At 35.3% G+C, this 23,103-nt stretch overlaps 1 protein-coding gene across 1 annotated transcript in view; it reads right to left on the reverse strand.

Annotated features, from left to right (window-relative positions):
• HDAC9 (histone deacetylase 9) overlaps positions 1 to 23,103 on the reverse strand; it is a 901,117-nt gene that overhangs the window by 45,510 nt on the left and 832,504 nt on the right. The window contains exon 25 of the mRNA XM_081800450.1: positions 3,734 to 3,818. Coding sequence (XP_081656576.1) covers positions 3,734 to 3,818 — 85 coding nt within the window. The remainder of the gene's footprint in view (positions 1 to 3,733; positions 3,819 to 23,103) is intronic.

Genomic DNA, 23,103 nt, shown 5'->3' on the forward strand with positions numbered 1-23,103 from the left:
TATACATCCACCATCTTGAGATGAAACCAGAACCTGACCTGTCAGGAGGGGTCTTTATTACCTGTCAGGAGGAATGGTTGTCCTGACGTGTTGCCTCGTAAGGACTTTTCTTCTCCGTTAAATGAGTAACATAAACAAGGATAGGACAACAGGGATGGCCCTGCTGCCAAATATTCTCATACATGTGGCCAGGCAAAGGGCCAATGCTAATCACAGCCTCCAGCACCTGCATACCCTCAGCTGGAGGGCTCAGTTCTCAAAGAGAAATTCACATAAGGCCTGTCAGCACCTCACTGTCTGCCTCAGGACGAGGCTATCTAGGAACTTGCCTGAATGTTTCCCACATGCTACAAATCCTGCTTCTCAACATTTACATAGTTTTCTGATATTGTAGTCCCAAGCTGAAACACAAAAGAATCCTTCACAACCTGTACTAGGAGGTAGACTGAAATTCAAACACCTCCCAAAACCATTCCCTGCATGCAGAATTTTAATTTCTCAAGCCATTATAAAGTTTGTTACTCGGAAACATTGACTTTAATTTTATTGCTTTATGGACCTTATGCAGCCCCTTTCTGTTTCTGTAGTCTGGAAGAGTGGCCCCAAAGACATACAATTAAATGGCCCCAAAAGACACACAATTCACAGAACCACATAAAATGTACCACAGAGTGTCAAACCCGAAGTCTGAAACAACTTTCTCTGTAGTGATTTCTACTCTATGTCCCAAATGCCAAGAGATCACTCTCATCTTGTCTTTGTCTTTCCCTTTACCTTGACTCGCCATTCAGTTCCTTCTCATCCACAACCTTAGTTCTTTCTCCCTGTGGTGATGTTGGTATCAGCCCTTCTTGGCAAATACCTTTTCACATCACTGACACCTTGAATTTTATCAGGGCTGGCTGCGTAATTCGCAGGGCCCAGGGCAAGATACATGTGGGCCCCTTGTTCAAAACTTGATAAAAATTTAAAGACAGCAACAGTAAGAGCATTAAACCATGCACAGAACTCTTCTAAGTGTGTGGCCTATGTGACTGCAGAGGCTGAACACCCATGAAGCCAGCTCTGATTCTCAGTGGCCAAAATTGGGTCATGTACTCATTCCTTAACCAATCACTGTGAAGTGGGTTGACTAGTTTAGCATTAGACTAAGAACAGCTCCCCTATAGCTGGGCATAAGTTCATCTTCCCCTGAGTTGCATGGTATCCGGTGACAAGGATTCATGAGTAAAACCAGGCTTCTTTTGAGTATAAGTGAGGAAGGCATTGTTGCTGAGTAGCCAACAACATCTACTACATTATATGTCTATGACTAAGAAAAAGGAGGTCTTCTTCAGAAGCTCCCTTTGATGCAAGCTCTGGTTCCCTAGGGCCTTGAAGATCAAATCCTACACTTAAATCTGCCTACTTTTGATTCCCAGGCTCCCATGCACTTCAAACCTCTCCCCTGCTGCCAACCCTTTCTATAGGTACCTGCAGGGGTGAAAAGATGTGATTCCTGTCCTCCTGATGATTATCCTCTAACTAAGGAACCAAGACTAACAGACTATAAAATACACAAAAAACTCAAATAATAGAAAAAATTTAAAGAAAAACGCTACTAATTAAAATCCACATGTTATTGCTGAGAGTTTATGGAAGTATTGGATTTATAAGTGCTGGGTGCAATCCTCACTAGGAGTTCAGAAGGAAATGGAATTTTAAATGGGGTAAGTGGTTAGTGTTGGGTACTATGAAATGAATTTTGGAACAGAAGACTAATATCCATAATCCATAGGGGCAGATTTCTCATACAGCAGGTTGTGATAGAATGGTCTTTTTTAGAGTCAAACAGGTTTGTTTGGCTAGTGCAGACTGCAAAAATCACTTGAAAATGTAATTTTTGGTAAAAGGAAAAAAAGTCATGCAGTAGAAAGCCATTACTAGGAAATTAGATCTAATACAAAAGGCAACAGTACAGTTTCTGAAGATACAAACTATGAATTTTTCATACCTGTGTAAAAATTGAGACCTCTGGTTTTGTTGTTCTCTTCCAAACACTCACTCTTCATCTGGCCAAAACCCTGTTCAGTTCTTAAGACCAGGCTCAGGCTCTATCACTGCCATGAAGCCTTCCTTGAACCTTCCTTGAGCCTTCCTCACTCTAGCATTTCTCAACCCAGCTGAAAGGGACTTAAGAAAGAGAATGCTCCTTTTCCATGAGCTCAGTGCTCCTCATGGCCCTGTACTGGAAGATTTATTTAAGTGTCTCTCACTCAAGGGATTGTAACTCTTTAATGCCAAGAACTTTACCTTATTCTTCTTCATAACTTCTGTGCCTTGATAACTGATAAAGTCATCTTCCATCAACATAAGTATTCAAGAATGCTTACTGAAAGTGATATGATCAGAATATACATAAAAATAATAACTTTTACTAATCTGTGTATAATGGCAAAAGAATGCTCAGAATAAAAAAGAATAATATTTATAAAAACTAGATATTTTTATACTATTGATGACCTGCAGGAGGTATTAGATTGGATGTAGATGAATATGAGAAGGCTGTCAAAGACCACTTCAGATTCCTTTCCTTGAGATTTGGAATAACATATAATAGAGCCTCTTAATTTACTCTCAGTGGAAATGAGACAGTTATTGTAATGACAGGATTTTGCACCCAAGCTTATGAATTCTTCTCCAGCCTCCCCTTCTTCATCTGTCAGTTCCTTTATCTTAGTCTTTTTTCAGAGGTTTTGGTCTCCAGTATTTGAATGTTTACATTTCCATTCTCTGAAAATCTTTAAATATGGACTTTATTCCAGTTATGATATATAGTTAATAAATATTTATGGGGCACTTATGACCAGGCATGAATGAAATTAAGTAAAGTGGAGATTGTTTTGAGCTCCTGTATGGCATAATTTGTAAACAGTCACAGCACCAATGAATGAATCATACAGAACTCCAAATACACCCATATCTACAAACTGCTACTGAGCAAGCAAAGGCAAGGACTCAGAAAGCTAGCAGGAGGCTTCTTCAGTGGTGTTTAAAACATGCTTCTATAGGATGATAGCAAAGCTAAGGGTTTTCCTGATCCTTCTTCACACATAATTTTGCCATTTGGTTTTCCCCTTCATGCTAATGTTCACGTTAATTCCTGCTTGAATTGTGTGTGTGTGTGTGTGTGTGTGTGTGTGTGAGAAAGTGTTACCATCTAAAAAAGAGTAACTCTTCACAAAGTAGTAACAATATGAAGGGACTGGGTAGTAAAGTTTCTGACTTCCTTGCTTTCTTTAGTTGTATTTTCTAATAGTGAGGCTTTCTCATTAACTTTTTTCCTCTCTTGACAAACTTAAAACCAGTAAATGATTGCTGAATTCCAACATCATTAGGACACAACTTACCCTTAGTTAAGATTAGACAATATAATAAAAATTTCTAGATTAATTTCATTGTTTTGGACAGACACTTAGTGATAGCAATGAAAAAAAATCCAAGTACTTGGAAAATATGAGAAAAACAAGATTCTAAATCTAATGCCTCTGAGTTACCAGTATAAGGTTAGATCGCCACAGTAAGAGCAAGGCAGTAACACATTTAGGTTTGAATATATAATATGTGCAAATTATAATTCTAAATATGTTTCTCATATTTGGAAACTCAAATATGTTTTTCATGTGCTTTCATTTTCAATATGTTTAATTAGTTGTACCTGATTAGAAATTAAAAAAAAACTTTAAAGACATACTTTGAATTTCAATGATCTTCTGTAAAGAAATAACAGCATTCATATTCGGGGTTTGGTGGAGAATATCTTCGGCAAGTGGCTCCAGCTGCAAGAACAGTAGATAATAATGAGCAGAATATTATGACTTTATAGTAAGTCTGACAGAAGCAAAGCAAACTGAAACAACCCCCCTCCCCACAAAAAAAAGCTTGCTCGAAGAACTAGTTAATATTTTCATTTTGCTAATAGTAGTTCTAGAAGTGTAGCCAATTTTATTTTCTGTTTTGCAGCCATATAACTGAATTCCAAGGGACTTTTCTATTGGTCACAAAACTAATCTATGAAGTCCCTGAAGCAGGTGCATCTCTGTGTATTATTCATTAAAAATCTGAGTTATTTGTGTAATTTTTGTAGGTTCTTCACAAACCAAATTCCATCATGTCTGTATATGCAGCTGCGCCCTGCAAACAAAACCTCAGGGAAGTTGTAGTAGACAGAAAGTGGGCAGTCTATTATCCATACTTTTGCAGTGTTTTTACATCCAACCACTTCACACTTCTGGACACTTCACAATAGAAAGCCATGAGACACAGCTGCTCTTATCCAACTGCTATTAAATAAATGGTAGAGAAAATGTTCAAATAAAACCAAAGCTAAATAACTGTATTTTTAAGGGGAAATAACTGCATTTTCATTTAACTTCTACTGTTCTTATAACTAAGCAGATGTCCATGTGGAAACATGGGACAAATTCCTGTCTTGCAAATATATCATGATCTTCTGGAATTACACTGATTTTTCATGGACAAGCTTAGCAAACATTGCTTTGCAAGAAATGAAGAGGAACTTTAAATAATTTATGGAGTGTTTTGGCAGAACTAAATCTGATGCTACATCCTAAGAATACCTTGATGATGTAGCTTGGTGTATAGCACCAGAAACTGCATAGCCAGAACACTTGCAAACAAAATAGCTGTCTAGCTACTGTGACCTAGAAATTAAAGAAAGTAATAGTAACAAAGGTATTAACAAAAAAGGAGTTTTATTAGAAAATTTAAAGTTAATAGTCTCAAAATGATGGTCAAACTATAATATGCCATGAAAAGGAACCAATGTCACTAGACATTATACTGAAATACAAACTCATCTATGTCTCTTCATCTGAAGAAAAAAACCTAAAAACTCAGGAATTCCAAGTTTCCACAACATATGTGAGTGAATCTTCCCCCCAGGGTCTCTCTGAATTGATTATTCTATACTTCAATCATGGAATCTAAAACAATAGCACCTTTCTTCCAGATGCCATAGAATAACTGACTAGCTTAGGGTTATTTATACCTGGGTAAATTCACGAAATAGAACTTTCAAGAGTGTTTTTCTTAGCTGCCAAAGAAAAACCTTTAAAACATCAAAAGGTTATTTGGAATTCAGTTTAGTGAGAGAGAAAAAACGTGCCAGTGCTGTAATCTCAAATCTTAAAATTTTTAAAAATAAGTTTTTAAAAATCTGGTATTTCAGACAGTATCTTCAAGAATATGTTATCCTAGTAATATGCTCTTAACTCAGAGAAACTAATGAATCATAGGCAGAAGGTTACTTGAAAAACTTACTCCAGAATTAGATAGGGTTGAGCTACCTTGCTTATAAATACTCTTTCCTTTCACTCTGTCTCAGAGATTAGAGAAAAATTTTATTAGAAATCAGGTAGATTTTACTAATAAAACATTTCGAAACATCAATGTTCAAATATCTAAGAACAAAAGAACGAGGTGATTTCAGCATATAGCTCTTCAAAAAGCTTTCCTGAGACATTAGAGTAAAAATGCTGACAAATTGAAAGGTGCTGCCTCCTGGAAAGGTTCTGAAACTCTCTTGCACTGAGGTTTGTGGGCTATTTTTAAACCTGGGTTATGCAGAATGTAAATGTGATTTAGGGTGTTGAGATTAAAAATACAAACAACCCTAAACCTCCAATTTGGAATCGTCAGTTGGATATGATAAAGTTGTGTCTACTTATAAAAGCAACCTAGAAAATTAAAGCAATTACAGTGATAATTTAAACCTCCCAAACCATTTCCCTGCATGTTTTAGGTGAATGTCATTTAGAGGATTTAAACTTCAATAAATTGCCCCAATTTGCTTCATTTTAAGGGTATACACACAGACAGAGATGAATTCAGAAAGTTATCAATGTAGGTTCTTTATTTTTGATTTGGTAGCTCTGCAGAGAAGGTAACAGGTACTACTCTGAATTGGCAAGTAGGCATATGCCATTTAGAGTCTGTTTTCATAAAATTAAAACCTTGTATAGAGGGACCACAGAATTGTCTTTTCTAGAGTGTTGATTTAATCATTCACAATTAAAAGCACTAAAAACATCTGATTAAAGCAGCTATTTAACAAATATTTATAAGTATTGGTCATTATTAGTAATCTAATAACTAACTGTAATGAAATAATATTAAATGAATAGTCATTTTTCTTAAATTTGGGACAAAAACTAAGAATATGCAGTAAAGCTGTTAGGTATTTAGTTTGGCTAAGAAGATGTAGCAAAATCATTGGCTATTGAGTCTAATCAATGTTAGTTAAGAGTTATTGAAAGATAAATAAGGATATATTTTATGTAAATCCGAGTACTTTTGTATTTAAAACTTATAGGAAGATAAAGCAGATGCAGATGTAGGAAATATCACACACCCATCATGCTATCTTTGTTGAGCATTTCCATCAAGTAATAATAATTATCATGAAGTAATAAGATACAAGATAATTTTAACACAACCTCTTGACATATGAAGTTCTCATCCAGCTTTATTAGATCTAAAGCTTAAATTCAACCATTACTTACAGAACTTTATAGGAATTTTCTGACCCAGTGACAGGACATTTATTTTTCTACATTTTTTACACAAAGTGGCAACACCATATTGATGTATTCAGATGTTTGCTAAGTTTTACATATCATGTAATTTCTAAGTATACAGCTATTTTAAAACACCATAAAAATTGTGGCCATTATTGTGTTGTAAATAAGTAATTTTCATATTCTTTAGAATCAGATCATTTAAATAATCAAAAGTCATTTTAGTTGGCTAAGATGCATTTATAGAAATGGGCAAGGGTATCCTTGGAGAAGCTCTTGAATAACAATTTTAAAACTCACTCTGTACTCATGAGACATGAAAATCAACTTCATTATTTTCATGATTCGGAACAGAAGAGAACAAAGCTAAATAGAGATTTTGCAAATAGGTACATGAGGATAGATGTATACATTAATCAAGCAAAGGATCTACTAACTACTCTTGTTAGCTTTTATGTTTCCCAAATATGCCAAGTATTTTCACACTTTTATGCCTTTATTTATTCTGTTTCTTCTAAATTTGATTTTCTCTATCCTTATTTGAATTGGTGAAACCTTACTAAATCATCCAAAGACCAACATAAACAATGCCCGCTCTGTGACATCTTTTCTAAAATTCTTTGATAGAGCAAATTGCTTCCACCTCTGTGCTTTCTTTCCACACAAATATTCTTGTTTACTCTACACATTTTATTGTAGTAAGCCACGTCTGTTATTTTCTACTTTGTTGTGAGCCATTTAAAGGCAAAGATAGAGCCTGGGATAGGGTGGGTATTTTAAAAATGTTGAATGAATGAAGGAAAGAGTAATTGAAAGAAAACATGAAGAGGCTGCCTTTATTCTGCCCTCCAGAGCTGAGACCTAAGTGGAATAGGTTCTTCTCTTGGTTGTCTGCTATAGTCAGGGTATGGTTTAGGGTGAAAGACTAGGAAGAACAACAGTGATAATTCATTTTTAAATCAATATAATTGATTTTAATTGATGTTTTGATTTTTGAACTTTGATTTTGAAATTGAGTATCAATTTCTTTAAAACTTACTAATTCCAGTAATGTATATATGAATAATTTTGTACAGACTTTCTACATACACAATTATATCATCTGTAAAAAATAACAGATTTGTTTATTCTTCTCCAGTCTTTATTTTTCTTCTTACCCCATTGCACAGTCTAGGACCACTGTGCAATGTTAAAATGAAGCAGTGAAAGTGAGCATCTTTGCCTTGTTTTTGATTTTAAAGAAAATTTCCCATATTTCACCCTTAAATCTGATGCATACTGTAGAATGTTTGTAGATATCCTTTATCAAATTAATAAATTTTCCTTTTATTCCCAGTTTGCCAAAAGTAGTCATCAAAATTGGGTGTTTAATTTATCAACTGATTTTTAAGCATCTATTGAAATGGTGTATTTCTTCATCATTCTCTCAATGTGGCAAATTATAATTACTTATTTTGGAATTTTTTTAAAAGGTTTTATTTATTCATTTGAGAGAAAGAGAGAGGGAGAGAGAGGAAGCCAGAGGGGAGAGGCAGAGGGAGAAGCAAACTCCCCGTTGAGAAAGGAGCCCGACTAAGGCTGGATCCTAGGACCCAGAGATCATGACCAGAGCAGAAGGAAGATGCTTAACCATCGGCCACCCAGCTGCTCCTTATTTTGGAAAGGTAATATATTCCTGGCTTAAATACAACTTTGTTACGGGTTTTTAAGATATTGATGAATGGCTAATATTTTGCTTAGTGTTTTGACTGCTATGCTTATGAGCAAGATTTTCCTATAATATTCCTTTCTTATAATGTTCTTTTAAGTTTGAGATATCATATTATACTGGTCTCAAGAAAACAGCTGTGAAGTGTTCTTCCATCCTCTCCTCCCTTTACTCTATAACAGTATAAATTATAGAATTCACTGATGAAGCTATATGGGTCTAGTATTTTCTCTTGGTAAATTTGGCATTCAAGATTCAATTTTGTTAATAATTATAGTGCCATTCAAATTTTCTTTCTGATTCGGTTTTTGCAAGGTTATATTTTTATAAGAAATTTTCCATTTCAAATAAAATTTCAACTTTTTTTACATAACAATTTTTCTTTAATACATTAAAATTTGTAGTAAGACCCCCCTTTTCATTTTGAGTACTGGTAAAGCATAACTTTTCTTTGTCAATCAGTCTTGCTAGAGTTCTATCAATTTTGTTAATTATTTCAAAGAACTAAACTTTGACTTTTAAAAATCATATATGATTTTTGTTTTGTAATTCATTATTTCTTCTCTTTATATTTCTTTTGCTTACTTCATGTTTAATTCATTGCTTTGATTTTTTTAACTTTTTTAACTTCTTCAGTTGTATGCTTCCATCTTTCTACTCTAATATACACATTTAATATTTTTATACTTTCCCTAAATTCACCTTTATATACATGACACAAATTTTAATATTTCATATTTTCATAATCATTCAACTCAAAATATTTTCTAGTTTCCATCGTGATTCCTTTGGCTCATGAGATACTATATTTTGAAATTTCCAAATAAATGAGATTTTCCAATTATATTTTTATTTCAAATTATATAACTATTTTTTCAGTTTTGTTTTTATACTTCATTTTATTTTACATCATTGGTATCTTACTTTTATTTTATTTTACTGTAGCAAGAACACTTAACATGAGATCTAACCACTTAACAAATTTTTAAGTGTATAATACATTATTGTTGACTATAGGCATAATGTCATAGAGCAGATCACTAGAGCATAATTATTCATCTTGCTTGACTGAAACTTCATGCTCATTGATTAGTAACTCATTTCTATCTCCCTCTAGCCCCTGACAACTATCATTCCATTTTCTGATGCTATGAATTTGATCATTCTAGATACCTATGTAAGCGGAATCATGTAGTATTTGTCTTTCTGCAACTGGATTATTTCACTTAGCATAATGTCTTCAAGGTTCATTTATGTTTCACATATTGCAAAATTTCTTTCCATTTAAAGGCTGAATAGTATTCCATTGTATGTATATACCACATTTTCTTATTCATTCATCTGTCAGTGAACATTTAGCTTGTGTCCACACCTTGTCCTTGGTAAATAGTGCTGCGATGATCATGGGAGTGCTATTATATCTTCAAGACCGTGATCTTGATTCTTTTGGATAAATATCCAAAAGTAGGATTTCTGTGTAATATGGCAGTTCCGTATTTAATTTTTTGAGGGCCCTGTATACTGTTTTCTAGAGCATTTTTCATTTCCACCAACAGCATGCAAGGGTTCCCATTTTTCCACATCCTTGCCAACACTCATCTCTGGCATTTTTTATAATAGTCATACTGACATCCTGACAGATATGAGGTGACATCTCATTGTGGTTCTGACTTGCATTTATTGACGATTAGTGACATTAAGCATTTTATCATATACTTTGTGGCCATTATAGGTCTTCTTTGGACAAATTTCTGTTCAAGTTCTTAGCCCATTTTAATATTAGGTTATTAGTATATTTTACTACTGAGCTGATAAAGAGTTCTTATATATTGTAGAGATAAACATCTTATCAGCTACATGGTTTGCAAATATTTTCTCCAAGCCTTTTCACTCTCTTGTTTCTTTTGCTGTAGAGCTTCTTAATTTGATGTAGTCCTACTTGTTTATTCTTGGTTTTGTTGCCAGTGCTTTTGGTATCATATCCATGAAATCACTACCAAGACCAATGTCCTGAAACTTTCCCTGGTTTCTTTAAAAAGTTTTATAGTTTGGGGTCTTACATTTAAATCTTCATACATTTTGAGTTCTTCTTTGTGTGTGATGTAAGATAAGGGTCCAGTTTCATTCTTTTATAAGTGGATAGCCAGTTTTCCCAGCACCATTTGTTCAAGAGACTATCCTTTGTCCATTATGTATTCTTGGGACCCTTGTTTAAGATCAGCTGACCACATATGTGCTTTCTATTCTGTTCCCTTGGTCTACAAGTCTGTCTTTATGGCATTTTTGCCATACTGTTTTAATTACTGAAGCTGTGTAATCTATTTTGAAAGTAGGAGGTATGAAGATTCCAGCTTTGTTCTTCTTTCTCAAGATTAATTTGTTTACTTGTGGTCTTTTGTGGTTTCATATGAATTAAAAATTTTTGTTCTATTTCTGTAAAAAATGCCACTGGGATTTTGATAGGATTGCACTGAAATGTTGATCACTTTGTGAAGTACGGTCATTTTAACAATATCAGGTCTTCCAATCCATAAACATTCCATGGAATGTCTTTGTGTTATGTAATATTGATTCTGGTTTAATTTATTGTGGTAAGAGGTTATACTCTGTATGAACTCAATTAGGTGAAATTTATTGAAATTTACTTTATGCCCCCCAAATGTTTGTTCTTGAAAACATTATGAGTCCTTGAAAGGACTGATACTCTGCAGTTATTGAGTATGGCCCATTATATATTTCAATGAGGGCTAGTTTATGAAAATATTTAAATCTACATACCTCCTTTTTATTGTCTTCTTTCTCAATCAGTTTCTGATGAGGTGTGTTAAAATCTGTCATTATGATTGCAGTTTTGATTATTTTTCCATTTGTTTTTTTCAATTTTTGCTTGATATGTTTTGAAGCTGTGTTATTAGATATATAACTTTTGAATCGTCTCATCTTCTCAGTTAATAGAATATTTTACCACTATGAAGCATTTCTTTTTATTTATTTATTTATTTATTTATTTATTTATTTATTTGAGACAGAGAATGAGAGAGAGAGAGCACATGGCGGGGGGAGGGTCAGAGGGAGAAGCAGACTCCCTGCCGAGCAGGGAGCCCGATGCGGAACTCGATCCCGGGACTCCAGGATCATGACCTGAGCTGAAGGCAGTCGCTTAACCAACTGAGCCACCCAGGCGCCCCACTATGAAGCATTTCTATCTCTAGTTCCTTTTTTTGTCTTAAAGTCCACTTTATCTGATATTAATATGAGCTCTCCTTCAGTTAATTTCTGTAGTTTAGTTTTTTCTTCACTTTTTTATATTCAAACTTTATTATTATATTACAGAAAGTGTACCTTTAAACAGCACTTTTTATTACAATGTGATAATCTTTGCTTTTATTGATAAACTAAATCCATTTATATGTCTTTTGTGGAACTGTACAAGCTGATTCTAAAATCTTATATGAAAACACAAAAGGGACAAATGTAGCCAAGACTATCTTGAAGACAAAAAATAAGTGGGAGATTTGTTCTAACAGATATCAAGACTTCTAATACAACCACAGTAGTTAAGGCAGTCTAATAATGTCAAGAAGACAGACAAACAGATCTGTGGAATAGAATAGCATCTCCATGAGTATATAGACAAAGATACTACTGCAGAGCCACAAGGAATGAGGAGAATATTTGCATGGCTTTGGGTACAAAGAAAACTTTAAAAGAATACAAAAAGAACTAATCATAAAGGCAATGATAGATTTGAACTACATTAAAAATTATTTTTATTTATCAAAGGACATGATTTTTAGACAAGATATTTCAACACATTTAACCAACAATACATAAAGAACTGCTCAAATCAGTAGGAAAAATGACAATCTGAAAGTGAATAAAAGACTTAATAGGTACTTCAAAAATGGAATATACAGATAATCAAAAAGTAAATGAAAATCTGTTTTACTTCATTAGCATTTTGCAAAGACAAAACCATGATGATATACTATCACACACCCAAAAGAATGTCTAAAATTTTAAAAGACTGACAATAGCAAGTGTTGGAAATATACAGAACAACAGAACAGTCATATGCTGCTGGTAGGAGTATGAATTGTGACAACCACTATGGAAAACCGTCTGTTATTACCTACAACAACTAAACACATGCAAATCCCACAACCCAGCAATACCATTGTTAGAATATATAGTCAACAGAAATGTGGTACAAATGCATCAAGAAACATATATAGAAGTCTATTATAACATTGTACATAATGGCCCCCAAACTGAAAAATTCTCTATATTCATTAAAAGTAGAATTAAAAAATAATAAAATATAAAAGTACAATAAACAAACTATGGCATTTTCCTATTCTTTTTTTTTTAAAGATTTTATTTATTTATTTGACAGAGAGAGACACAGCGAGAGAGAGAACACAAGCAGGGGGAGTAGGAGAGGAAGAAGCAGGCTTCCCGCGGAGCAGGGCTCTATCCCAGGACCCTGGGATCATGACCTGAGCCAAAGGCAGCCACTTAACTGACTGAGCCACCCAGGCGCCCCCATTTTCCTATTCTTTTTATGAAGTGTAATACTATATAATAGTACAAATGAATGAACTATAGCTAGTTGCAATAACATGGATGAATCTCACAAACATAATACTGAGCAACAGAAGTTATATACAAAGATAATATATTATATGATTTCATGTATATAAAGTTAAAAAATAGGTTAATTATATTAGAAAACAGAAAATTGGTTACTTTCGGAAAAGAGTAAGGGAGTACTAACTGGGAAAGGAAATATGGGGCCTACTGAAGTGATGAGATTATTTTATTTCTTGACTTGGTTGATGGTTATATATGTGCTTGATTTGTAGTATTTCATTGAGTTTTACATTCATACCTTATACAGTTTTCTGAATATTATACTTTACAATTAAAGACATTTAAAAAAGAGAATATGTTTTCTAACATAAGGGAATAGGAAACTAAGTCTGGTTCTTGAGTCTGTATTTATTCTACTATTCTATCATGTATTTAAGGAAAAAAATGAGATTATAAGTGTTTCAGCAAAAACAACAAGCTATATTCCTAGATTAGGCTACAAATTCACTTACAAAGGGATTGAAACATGCACTATAACATGCAAAGCAACACAGAAAAAATTGAGAAAGGGTTCAGTTGTCAGGATCAAAGATATTGCAGAACTTTGGAAGAATATGATGATCAAGACCAAGAGGATAAGGGAAGTAGTTTACCATATAGACCTGACCTTCCATGCTGATGAACTATTATCAATTCCCCAGTGAGGAGGGATTGGTGGTTAAAACTCAACTTTCATTTAACTAATTGTCCTAGAGATGTCTGCAATTAGTTGTATATGTTTAATTTGATTGCTTAAGTAAATCTGGTTATAATTTTATCCACATTGTGATTCATGAGTCATTCTCAAAATAATCCCTTTTATTCATTTGAAGTCATTAAAATCCTTGACCAAACAGATTAGGAAAAAAAAAAGAAGAAGAAGTAAATCAGGATGGATTCCATTGGTAATCAAGTTACTACACTGACAGACTACTGAGATTATTCAGACTGAGTCTGCCCGTATCCTACCTATATGTGGATAATGAAGGGTGATATCACATAGCAATAAAGAAACATCCCTGGCCAAGAGGAGTGATATAAACCTAACAAGTCTTGAGAGTATCAGGAAAACCAAGAAACAAAGGGTACAGTCATGACCACACAGCCCACATGAGATATTGAAGGAATCCTTGAATAAAATAAAGAGAGACACACAGGCTAGAATCTGAGATTATTACTGAGGTTATTTGCTCTATTTATTGCTGGGGTACCATGACACTGGGGCACCTGGGTGGCTCAATCAGTTGAGCATCTGACTCTTGGTTTTGGCTCAGGTCATGATCTCATGGGTTGTGGGATGAGCCCAGCATCAGGCTCTGTGCTCAGTGGGGAGTCTGCTTGGGGATTCTCTCCCTCAAACCTTCCCCCCTCCCCGACTCTCTCTCTTTCTGTAAAAAATAAGTAAATACTAAAAAACAACAACAACAGGGGCGCCTGGGTGGCTCAGATGGTTAAGTGTCTGCCTTCAGCTCAGGTCATGATCCCAGGGTCCTGGGATCGAGTTCCGCATCGGGCTCCCTGCTAGGCGGGGAGCCTGCTTCTCCCTCTGCCTCTGCCTCTCTCTCTCTCTCTGACTCTCATGAATAAATAAATAAAACATTTAAAAAATAATAATAATAAAATAAAAAATAAATAAACAACAACAACAAAGCTACCATGACACAAAATATTAGCTAATGAATAGAAGAAGGAAGACTATGAATAAGTGCCTCTATTCGCTATCATATCCAAATAGTACCCCACAGTTTCTATGATATTGAACTACGGCAAGTTTGGACTTTGTGGCATAATTAAACACCCGAGCAAGAACTAGGTAAATAATTAAAAATGAACTTAAATGTAAAAAGAAGGCATAGTGGTCTGTTGGAAAGAGGATAATGAATGTAATCTGTTGGATAATTCACACTATCAATATTTTTAAGCCTTGAGGTAGGATTATGGATGTGCAATGCAATGAGAAAACATTTCAAACCACAGTTGAGTTAGGGAAATACTATATATATAGAAAGGTGCATGTTAAAATGAAGTTTTAGTAACATTGAAGGGAAGTTTGCTCAGTGCTTTATGTGTAGTTTCCTAACACAATGCCCATAGTTTAGATACTAACTTTTATAAAGAAGGCTTAACTCATTCTATATGCCAAAAACCTTGTTTTCTTGTCCTTGTTTTTCAAATAAGCTTAAATTTGATAGTTATACTTGGTAAGTCCTCCTGTTTGATTGTCTTTGATCCTCAGTTTTCTTCCCTCTGCATGTGTTTTTTAATTTTCTCTTCTTTAATTTGCATGTTTTTAAACTGCTTTTCCTTACTTATTTTTGTTTGTTTAGTAAAAAGATTTGTACTATACTCTTCCAAATGTCGATTTTTCTGCTAAGAAGACCTGTTTCACATCATGTAGCAGTGGTGTGCTGGTAAATGTTTAACAGAAATAGCTGTAATTTGTAGCATTTGCTGAATTCCATGATGTAAATATTCCCACCAAGGCCTATTTCAAGATACCAGTGTGATGTCCCTGAACTCAGATTTGAGTAGAGATATACATACACTTAGCTCTGACATTGAGAGCCAGCTCCAACATATCACTGATAGACTATTGTTTTGTTTATTAATAATCAGGGGAAAACTTTGCCTAATGATTATTTGCTTAAGAAACTCTTTTTTTCTTATATGAGAGTCTGCCTTTTTCAAAAATTACACACTGTTTTATTGTTATTTTACCCCAAAGTATGGGGCTTATTTGTTCAAATCTTCCATATTTTCCACAGAAATTCCAATTCCTTATCATATTCCATACCACTGATCCAGCCTCATTATTTACTTTTATTCCATTCAAAGTAGCCTTTCCTCTGCCAAAAATAAAACAAACCCAAAACAGAGCCACCCACAATTCCAAGAAGTCTTAATGTCTTTATCTATATATTTTTACTACAACAGATAAATCCTTCCCTTTGATTTTAGCTTGTCAAAATCTCATTTTTATTCAAGACCAAGGTTAAATATTACCTCTATTAAAATATTCCTCCATCCTCATAGTTAAAAACAAAAGGCCCTATATTACATTCCCAAAGTATTTTGTTTATATTGTTTTTAATGTTACTTGTATTAGAACTTTTGGGAAAAAATAGATGTCCAATAAAAAACTACTGAATGAACGGGCAGATAAATGAGTGTCATAACATGTTTATTTCACCACTGAAAAGAAATGCTTTCTTTCTTTAATTGGAACCCTCTGAAATATCTAGGTTCTCAGCCCACATTCCTTTTAACACCTTCTGGAAAGCCTAAAGACAAACAGGATATAAGATCTACATGATGGAGTTTTGAATTACCAGATATCTTCTACTTTATTTGGCATTTGCTAAAACAGAAAAACAAACAAACAAAATATCCACATATCACTTTGGCTCTGCTTCTTATAAACCCTATAGAATATAAGAAATGCAAAATCATGGCCATATCTACAATGGAAAGAATCTTCAAATATTTTCCAAAACATTTTTACTCTCTTTAAATTATTCATACATTCTCTTTCAGAGAATGGACAGGATTCAAAGTCTAAGAAAGAAACCTTGGAAAAACTTATTCTGAACTATCATACACTGTCCCTGTATTCAATTCTACCTTTCTCTACTCATGAATTCCAACTATTTAAGAGACTGCAAGCTTTGCCAGATTCACACCAATTCCCCAATGGAGTCAGTCATACATAATCTGAAGGATGAAAAGATGGCAAAACATCTTTATTTAAAAAGCAAACAAATCCCTGATGACCAACTTGGACAGTACCATCTCAAGAGTTCACCTCAGGGGTGATTGTCAACACCTATTAGAGTTAATTTAAGAGACTTTTTCAGCATCCTTAGAGCAAAAAGTCACCTTGGGAAGATTATCAACATATACTACCACTAAGTGTAGCCATTGCTGCTGAAGTCAAGTCAGATAAAAGCAGCTAAGCCTACTCAACAGGAGACTGCAGTTATTACAAAGAAGAGGAGAAAGGAGTAAAAGAAACAAGAGAGAGGAAGGCAAGAAGGGAAAGTGTGAAAGAAAAAGAGAAAGGAAGGAAGAGAGGGAAGAAGGGAGGAAGAGGGGCACCTGGGTGGCTCAGTCGGTTAAGTGTCTGCCTTTGGCTCAGGTTATAATCCCAGGGTCCTGGGATTGAACCTGCACCAGGCTTCCTGCTCACTGGGCAGTCTGCTTCTCCCTCTCCCTCTGCCCCTCTTCTTGCTTGTGCTCTCTCTCTCTCAAATAAATAAAATCTTAATTAAAAAAAAGAAAGAAGAGAGAAAGAGGAAGGGAGGAAAGAAAGAGTAAGGGAGGAGAGAAGAAGGAAGAAGGAATGAAGGAAGGAGTAAAAGACAAACCTTAATAAGAGTGAAGGAGATGTAAAAAAAGCTAGTTGATATTTTAATAGCATTGTATGGTGATAGGTGGTAGCTACACTTGCAGTGAGCATAGCATAACATAGCAAAAAGCTGAATCACTGTTATACCCTTGAAACTAATAGGTTGGGGAGCCTGGGTGGCTCAATCGTTAAGCGTCTGCCTTCGGCTCAGGTCATGATCCCAGGGTTCTGGGATCAAGCCCCGCATCGGGCTCCCTGCTCTGCAGGAAGCCTGCTTCTCCCTCTCCTACTCCCCCTGCTTGTGTTCCCTCTCTGGCTGTCTCTCTCTCTGTCACATAAATAAATAAAATCTTAAACAAAAAAAAAAGAAAAGAAACTAATGTTAACATTGTCAACTTTACTAAAATAAAAAACATTTTTTTTCCTATTTATTTTTTGATGTAGTGTTCCATGATTCATTGTTTGCATATAACACCCAGTGCTCCATTCAATAAGAAAAAACATGCCATAGACTCAAATATAAGAGCTAAACCTTCAGTACCAGAGGCTGTAGCATCATCTCAACAACTTCCATGTCAACAGCAATTTGTTTTTTCTCTAACAAGCTTAAACTGTCATTTATTCTGTTTTGACAGGTGGCCTTTTAATGGCCATGTTTCCAACTTACTACCCAAGGCTCTTCCTACTTTATGTCCTCTCCTTTCTTTTACCTGCCTAAAGTTTTTAAATGTTTTTGTTTTAGATTCCATAGGAATGCCAACAGCTTAAGCTTTTCTCACCTCTTGGAAACATTTCTTTCAGGGGAAGCAACCCAGGGTGCTGTTAATTGGCTTTGTATAACAGTAGGCAAATTTGGCCTTAAAGTAACTGTGCCATTGTTTGCTAGCCAGCACAAATATAGACTACCACAATCATTTTCCCTGAGAACCTCACAGGGTTCTATTTCTATTACTGATTCTAAAAATTATGTAACTATTTGCATAAAGATCTCTGATGCCATTTCAAGCAACCTGACTCTCCTGATTTAGAGTCACTTCAATTTCTTGCAAACCCCACGCTGGTGTTTCTAAGTGCTTCACTGAAGAAGTTCAAAAATATTCATCATACACTGATTGGACTGATAAATCTAAGTTCTGAACTTTGCCAAGAAAAAGAAAAAAATGGACTTCTGGTATGTCTTCAAAATCAGTTGCCTCAAGGAATTTTCTGTACCATGCTTAAATTAGTTTTAATCCAATAGTATATTATTTTGACTGACCTTGTACATATTTCTTAAAAGAATAACTAAAAGATGTTTTGCTAACTAGATCACTTTCACGATAAAAAATATTTAAAAAGAAAAATACCTATTTTGGTTGCGTCGCTCAGATAACTTAATTTTTAAAAAATCAAGTTTTTTGGTACCCATCTATATATTTACACTAAGATGCAGAGCCAAGAGTTCCTGCTGATTTTATAATCCCTTTGGGTTATGTAATACATATTATTCTGCTGATAATAAGTCATATGAAGCAGCATTTTGCTGTATTGACATGGCCTGGCCAAGAACAACAAGGAAAAGAAATAGCATTTAAAAAACTGGCAAAATGTTTATGAATTCTAATCTCCTGCACATGAATAAATACATCTGACAAAGTGCAGAGTCCCTCAAAAAGGCCCTTCTTGACCTTCCTAATTTGAGTTCAATTGCATGTTCAGTATTGAGAAGCCAAAGTAGGTTCCGCCAATTTTAAAGCTAAAGCTTTACTACATTTTGCTATTTGTAAAAGTGAAATCCCAGATAATAAGTTATAATTGCCCTATTAATCACTTGAAAAGGGAGTTTGGAGGGAAACTGGGATTTGAAATTGCAATAACTGGTATTTGAAAGATTTTTTTACAATTCTCTTACCTAGACCTTACTACATAAAACTACTGTGAAAACTACATGTATGCACTTTTTAAAATGAGGAGGTTCATGCAATATGCCTTATTATACATTATTTTTTCTAACAGAATGAAATTTAAAACTTCAATGTAGTCACGCTGTTAGTCATGATGACCTTTGAACTGGAAAAAATATATAGAAAGCCAGACCTTGGATTATAAATTATATTGTCAATGAAAGTGAGAAGAACTCTTTGTTTCTTAAGTTGTTTCAAGTCTTACATTTTCATTTCCTTTTTTCAAATGAATTATAATGCACAACACACATGTATTTTTCTTCCATTTTTCATTAAAAAAAAATCTTTCTTTTCTAAGCTTTGTTCCTCTGCATACTGATAGATATGACACACCAAAATTTACCTTTCAAAGTTCAATATACCAAATCCATCTGTTTTCCTTAAAGTATCTTGTGAGAAATTTATAATCTTATTTATATTCCAAAGAAATCTCAATGGAAAAAAAATACAGAAAACCAGAGATTATTTAAACTTGTCTTTCTTTAGTTCATGATACACAAATTTTAGATTGTGCTTATACAATTAAAGATAGTCAATGAAAAAAGACAAGGTGGTATTTCGGGTATTATAATAACTAAAGCAAATTTACTATAAGATGTCCAGATATTACAGTTGATTAAACTGTCAATATAGCAAAAATAATCATTTCAGTTGTCATTTACTGGAATTTTTAGCACCTATACATCCACATGGGCATGTTTAAGATTGACCAATGACATTTTTATTCCTTCCTCTATCTCAAGCCTGGTCTTTCTAAAAATGCAGAGAAAAGGTATAGAGTAGTTTGAGAATAGGTCCCAAAATTTAAATTAGGGGACATTTTTCTAATGTCACTAATTGCTCTATGAAAACAGTCTACCTGATCTCTAGAAATAGCCCATATAATAAAATGACCACAGACATCCCAGTCAAAAGGTCATGCAGTGGAAGGAAGGTACAGAACACAACCATTTAGCTCTTTAGTATATTCAGACAAATTAAGAAAACCATGTAACTCACAAAACTGACTTGAATGTGTTCTGAAATATAGTCATCTCTTAAAGAAAGAGACCACACAAAAAAAATTATTCCATTCTCACTGGAAATCCTCCCTTGGAAGAATAAAGTAGGCCAAGTGTAAAGATTACCAGCCATAGAAATAGAATCTCATTTGTATGGATGTGCTCAAAGAGAGCCAGTGAAATCCATAATCTCCTTTCACATAGTTGGAAAAGTACTTGGCTTTTGCAACTGGGTAACATTTTTTTCTGGGCAGGTCAATCATCCATGGAGCCACAATCCACAACCTACTATGATTTTCTGCACATCTGGCATAAGCCTTTATAATGTAAATATTAAAACCAGTCTGCTTCTCTAAAATGTTTCCATATTTAAAATCAAATAAGTAAGTTGAGACTGTAGGTGAATATGCAAAATATGTTTTCTGGTAGGCAAATAGAGCTCAACATTAACTGACAAGATAGAAGTAGCATTTATTTTTTGCACTCCTTTATTGCCATACATGCAAAACAAAACAAACAAAAAAAAGTCCAACATTATTTTTTAAATCATTTGTTCACTGGAAACTCAGGACTCAAATACTTAGGAAATCTTAGACACCCTGAACTTTGTGTAATCTGAAATAGCAATTCACTAATAATAATACTAATCATTAGATGGCTACATCCTTGAGTTACTGTGCTGCCTAAAATTATACAACAGAGTAAAGACTTAAAGATTGCTCAAGTTTTCTCTCTCAGATTTTCCTTAGGATAAAAAATGTACATATTTACGTCAATAAATATGGCACAATTAGACTTGGAAAAAGATGGTGGAGGAGTAGGGGACCCTATTCCAACCGGTCCCCTGAATTGAGCTGGATATCCACCAGACCACTCTGAACACCCACAAAATCAGCCTGAGATGTAAGAAGCTATATCTGAATCTCTACAAACAGAATATTGCAGGTGGTTGGTTTTGAGGTATGAAGTGGGGAGCCGTGATTCCCTGGCAGATATCGGAAGATAAACAGAAGAGGGAGGGAGCCATAGGGATCCTGCACTGCCAGTGAGTGAAGCCTCTTGTGCTGGGGATGGGGCACAGACTCACAGTCCAGTAGCAGTGGGGAAAAGACTTTAGGGCAGCCCTCCTGGACTGAAACCTGGAGCGGCGGACTGCACATTGTGAACTGGGGGTGGCTGGTGGCTTTAGAAGTACAAAGGGCAGAGACATGCCCTTACCTGGAGGTGAGGACTGGGAGTACTGCTGAGGGGCACACAACCCAGGACGCTGGAGTTTTTAGCAGCATAGACAGAAACGGAGATAGTGTGGCCTGGAGAGCTCACTGAAGAACAGACTGTGATCTCTCTGTTCTGAGGCAGAGGGTTGGAAATGGTCTCTTCTGCTCTGACTCTCGGAAGAGACGCAGAAAGCTGCCAGGAAAGCCACCAGAGAACAAAAGCCCCCCAAAATCGGTTTTCACTGAGCTGATCCCCCATCCCCACAGGGGGCAGGGCAACTCTGCCCAAACAGGGTTGCCTGAGTAACAGCATGACAGGCCCCTCCCCCAGAAGACAGGCTGGGAGAACAAGAGGCTGATAACCTTAAGGTCCCTATAAAACAGATGCATCTTGCTTGGGTTGTGGTCAGTACTTTGGACTCTGTACATTCCATCAACCACCCCTCAACAGAATGACTAGGAGGAGGAACCCCCAAAATAGGAAAGACTCAGAGACTGTGACTTCTGCCACAGATTTACAAATGGATACAGATATAACCAAGATGTTGGAAATGGACTTCAGGATAACAGTTATGAAGACGATAGCTAGAATGAAGAAATCGATTAATGGCAACATAGAGTCTCTAAGGGCAGAAATGAAAGCTGAACTGGCAGAACTTAAAAATGCTATCAATGACATCATACTCTAACACCTAGGGTAAACGAGGCATAAGAATGAATTAGTGATCTAGAAGACCAATTGGTAGAAAAGAAGGAAAAGGAGGAGGCCAGGGAAAAACAACTCAAAATCCATGAAAACAGACTTATAGAAATAAGTGACGCCATGAAACGTTCCAATGTCAGAATTAATTGGGATCCCTGACGGGATGGAGAGAGACAGAGAGGACTAGAAGATATATTTGAGCAAATTGTAGCTGAGAACTTCCCTAATCTGTGGAATGAAACATTCATGTCCTAGAGGCAGAGAGGACCCCTCCCAAGATCAAGGAAAATAGACCAATGCCCCGGCATGTAATAATAAAACTCGCAAATCAAAGAACCAAGGAAACCACTTAAGGACAGTTAGGGGGAAGAAATTCCTTATGTACAGAGGGAGGAACATCAGAATAACATCAGACCTATCCACAGAGATCTGGCAAGCCAGAGAGGGGCTGGCAGTGCATATTCAGGGTACTAAATGAGAAGAACATGCAGCCAAGAATACATTATCTGGCAAGGCCATCATTTAGAATGGATGGAGAGATGCATAGCTTCCAAGACCAGCAGAACTGAAAGAATATGTGACCACCAAGCCGGCCCTGCAAGAAATATTAAGGGGGGTTCTATGAAAGGAGAAAGACCCCAAGAGTGATATAGAACAGAAATTTACAGGGACAATCTATAAAAACAAGGTCATGATGACAATAAATTCATATCTTTCAATAATCACTCTCAGTGTGAATGGCCTAAATGCTTCCATAAAATGGCACAGGGTTGCAGACTGGATAAAAAGACAGGATCCATCCATATGCTGTCTATAAGAGACTCATTTTGAACCTAAAGATACATCTAGACTGAAAGTGAAGGGATAGAGATCCATGCCAACGGACCTCAAAAGAAAGCTGGGGTAGCAATTCTTAGACAAATTAGATTTTAATCTTAAGACTGTAGTTAGAGACACAGAAGGACACTATATCATT

Source organism: Leptonychotes weddellii, chromosome 12 (genome assembly GCF_054177405.1).
Source record: "Leptonychotes weddellii isolate Sample4059 chromosome 12, ASM5417740v2, whole genome shotgun sequence".
NCBI lineage: Eukaryota > Metazoa > Chordata > Mammalia > Carnivora > Phocidae > Leptonychotes > Leptonychotes weddellii.